The following is a 3,944-nucleotide window of genomic DNA, read 5'->3' on the forward strand; positions in this document are numbered from 1 at the left end:
ACAATCAAAACAAAAAAAAAATAACTTCATCTTCTTCACCCACCCCGATAACTCGTTATTTTGGAGATTTCGTGGAACTGTCGGCCTTCATCTCACCAACCACCACCTAAAGCACCGGAGCTCACACCATAAACAACTGTCATCAACCACCAAACACTTTTCCATAAAACTAATTGAACAAACAACAAAATTATATGGTCAAAATCAAGAAAAAATGCAGTTGGTCATTCAGAACAAGTTGCCTTTTTTCGACGTTGGCAACGGTTTCCACCATCGCGGACTACCCATTCCAATTTCATTACATTACGCTGTATTTGCTACAACAATGGACTTCTATCAATTTCATCTTAATATACCTCAAAATTTATGATGTTTCTATGAGAAACAACCTGTGAAAAAGTTATATGTTTGATTTTGTTATTTGAACATATCACTTGATAAATATCAACATTAACATCACCTATAATTGTGAATATGCAATTCTGCATTTCTGCTTTAAAGCAAAAATGTAATTGCAGATAGAGTTACATGGAAGAGATAGAGAACACAGCGATGACACTGTAGAAAAGATGAAGTTATTTTTCGTCTTTTTAGTGTTGATTTTTAATTATTTGTTTGGAATTCATTTATAATTTTTTGAAAATTTTGGGCCCATTCTTTATTTTTTCTTTCCTTTTATTTAAATAAGAGTCTAGATTTATCATTTTACAGATATTTATTGAGAAAATATATGGAAATTGAGAAAAATGATATTTTTCACAATAAAATGTGAAAAAAAGGATGAAAATACAGGAATTTGAAATGTAGAAATATTTTGCACACTAGACATCAAATGTGGAGTTATCTTGTGATAATAAGCCTTAAAATAAGCAAATACTATTACCAAAAAAAAGCAGAAAGAATAACCTAGTCTAAAGTGGGTCCCAGTTTGAAATATGTGACGTAGACGGCAGTTTCGTTTCTCAGTTTCTCTGGTAGTGCGCAGGTGAATTTTTAATGCGCCTCCCACCTCTCTAATGTTATTGGATTTCTCTCTCTAACATAAAATATATATAGATATATCATACATACTAATAATTTGAAGAAGCAGTAGTAAACTCAGTATTAGTGTTTATATTTTTTTAAGGTTGCATCTTTGTATTTTTTTGGGGGTGGTGTGGTGTGAATTTTCTTCTAAGGCAAAGCAAAGTCTTTCCTTTCACACTTTTCAATCTATTCTTCTCTCTCTCTCTTACGGAGATTGAAAGAATCTAGGGTTTGATAGCAACCAAGAAGTCGAATTAAAGGTCCGTCATTTGAGACTTTTTTCCTTACTTTTGTTCTTCTGTGTGTTGAATTTTTGTTTTCCCCTTTACAAATTCAAGTTTAGCATTTGATTTTACATGGGTTTTTCTTGCTTTTGATTGATCTTCACATTGCCCTATTGAAGATCATGATCTTGTGTTTTTGCTAGAATATCTTGCTAAAATGGGGTTTCATGTTGGGTTTTTTTTGGGATTTTGCCTCCTATGGACAGTTGAAGATCTATTGAATCAGTAGAGTTGGAGGTTTTTTTCCTTTGAATTTGATGTTTCTGGGTATTGGAATTATGGGATTTTAGCTCGTTTGCTTTTATTTTTCTTTTTTTAAGTTAACTTTTCTAGCTTTTTTTGGGGGTGTTGATTGTGTGAAATGGAGGAAGTTGTCAAGGCAAATAGTGCAGCTGTGGAGAGTTGCCATAGAGTGCTCAGTCTTTTGGTTCAGCCCCAGGATCAGAATCAGTTTAGGAATTTAGTTGAGCAAACAGGCGAGGCCGTAAATAAGTTCAAGAAAGTTGCATCTCTTCTTAATTCTAGTTGTGGTCATGCTAGAGTGAGGAAAGTCAAGAAAATTCAAGGCCTTTTCCCCCAAAACATATTTCTAGAAAACCCAATATGTAGAGTGGATGAACAGCCGAAACGCCTTCCGATCCTTCAAATCAACTCCGTTGATGCGAACCCGCTTCAAGAAACGGGATCCAATATCCGGAGTGTTCTCACATCAGGAAACCCTTCTTCGGATTTGAGCTCACATGGAAAAACCGCCCTTCAACTTGCTCAAAAGACGCCGATATCGAATTATCATTTTCTCCATCTTCAGCAGCAGAAGTTGAAACAGCAAGCTGAAATGATGTATCGGCGTAGTAATAGTGGCATTAGTCTGAATTTTGATGGCTTGAACTGCACCCCAACCATGTCGTCAACTAGGTCCTTTATCTCTTCGTTGAGTATGGATGGGAGTGCGGCTAATTTGGATGGAAATGCCTTTCATTTAATTGGGGCAGCTCGATCAGCGGATCAGAGCTCATATCAACACAAGAGAAGGTGCTCGGTTAGGGGAGAAGATGGAAGTTTGAAATGTGGAAGCAGTGGCAGATGCCACTGCTCGAAGAAGAGGTGCTTATTTTTAGCTTTTTATTTATTCCAATCCACGTTATCATTGCTCGACATAGTATATCTTACAACCGCTGCTCGTTCATTGCTACTCTCTAACAGGAAGCACAGGGTAAAAAGATCTATCAAAGTACCTGCCATAAGCAACAAGCTAGCTGATATACCACCAGACGAGTATTCCTGGAGAAAATATGGCCAGAAGCCAATTAAGGGCTCTCCTCATCCCAGGTATCAGTAACCTACTGCGAACTCAACTTGCCACTGATTACTTGCAAAACACCCCGACTATTATCTCATACGATACACCAAAAAATTTCAATTCAAAAGTATAATTAGCACACTCGATATTTGGTCATAACTTTTTACACTCTTCTATTGAATGTGAGTTTATAATTGTGTGATAGTAACACGCAGGCCTTCTAGCAACTAGCAAGCAAGAATTGCTTGGATTGGTAGAGCTCTGTTTTTTAGGTTTCCTTATTTTAGTTGTTTGTTAGCTTTCTTTTATTGGGGAGTGGCTTTGGGTGCAGTTGGGTTGAGTTAAATTCATGGAGATTTTTGAGTCGTTTCAATTCAATTGCAAGAATATGGGCTTATTTATGGATTCTGATATTGATTAGTAATATAAACCTGTATTGTTTGTTATCCACCTAAAATCAGATGGTAACATTTTTATTTTAGATTTGTCAATTTCTTGTCTTTCTTAATATTGTCTCAATTTTCTTGGTGCACGACGCTGCATTTTGGAACTTCTAGTTCTTATTTAGTTCAAGAAAGCTCGAACGTCTTAAATTTCAATGTTGCACTGATTCATCATTCATTTCTGCAGAGGATACTATAAATGCAGTAGCATAAGAGGCTGTCCTGCAAGGAAACATGTGGAGAGATGCTTGGAAGAACCTTCAATGCTAATAGTCACTTATGAAGGGGAACATAACCACCCAAGATTGCCATCACAGTGTGCAAACTAATGAATCTTTGAAGCTCGACTAGACATTGGTAAGACCAAATCTGGTCTAGATAGAAGAGTTATTCGGAATTTGTGGGTTGCTGATTGTATAAAAATCTGTGATCTTAAATGACCCTTAAAATCTTTGAAAATTTTAGAGCTTTGTGGGATTATTTTAGTTGTTAATGTCAAACTTTCAATCTATTAGGTTTATTGATGCGTGCCCGTGACTTTAAGCTGTAGTATTGCATTTTGTAGGTAGATGATTAGTCGTAAAAAATTAAGGTACTTAGCTTTTTCGATTGTGCTAAATGTGGTTTATATACACATGATGACAAAATATGATTGGATCAGAACTTCCACCAAATAAGAAAAAAAATATCCACTCTATTTTTGACAAATCATCTGTATATGTTTAAACCATTAGGAAACTCCTTATGTACAAGTAACATTATTCTACTTTTTTATATTTGTCCCATTATCAACCCCGAACTCGACTCAAGATTCAATTAGTACAAGTTCAAGCGAAATTTTTACTTGCTCGAAGATGCTGTAGATGGGGGCTCAAGTAGGCTTGTTCGCTT

At 35.8% G+C, this 3,944-nt stretch overlaps 1 protein-coding gene across 1 annotated transcript; it reads left to right on the forward strand.

Annotated features, from left to right (window-relative positions):
- The first annotated feature begins 1,009 nt into the window (after positions 1-1,009).
- LOC111411849 (probable WRKY transcription factor 21) lies at positions 1,010-3,596 on the forward strand. Its single transcript, XM_023042483.1, has 3 exons — positions 1,010-2,414; positions 2,514-2,639; positions 3,241-3,596. The coding sequence occupies exons 1-3, from the start codon at positions 1,672-1,674 to the stop codon at positions 3,380-3,382; spliced, it is 1,011 nt and encodes a 336-aa protein (XP_022898251.1). The 5' UTR covers positions 1,010-1,671; the 3' UTR covers positions 3,383-3,596.
- The last annotated feature ends 348 nt before the right edge of the window (positions 3,597-3,944 follow it).

The sequence above is a fragment of the Olea europaea genome, chromosome 16 (assembly GCF_002742605.1).
Source record: "Olea europaea var. sylvestris chromosome 16, O_europaea_v1, whole genome shotgun sequence".
Classification (NCBI taxonomy): Eukaryota; Viridiplantae; Streptophyta; class Magnoliopsida; order Lamiales; family Oleaceae; genus Olea; species Olea europaea.

Excerpts from the sequence above, each read along its gene's own strand:
- LOC111411849 (XM_023042483.1), top strand. The coding sequence starts at position 1,672 with ATGGAGGAAGTTGTCAAGGCAAATAGTGCAGCTGTGGAGAGTTGCCAT. Across the intron at positions 2,415-2,513 it reads TGCCACTGCTCGAAGAAGAG|GAAGCACAGGGTAAAAAGAT; the intron begins GTGCTTATTTTT and ends ACTCTCTAACAG. Across the intron at positions 2,640-3,240 it reads AAGGGCTCTCCTCATCCCAG|AGGATACTATAAATGCAGTA; the intron begins GTATCAGTAACC and ends TCATTTCTGCAG.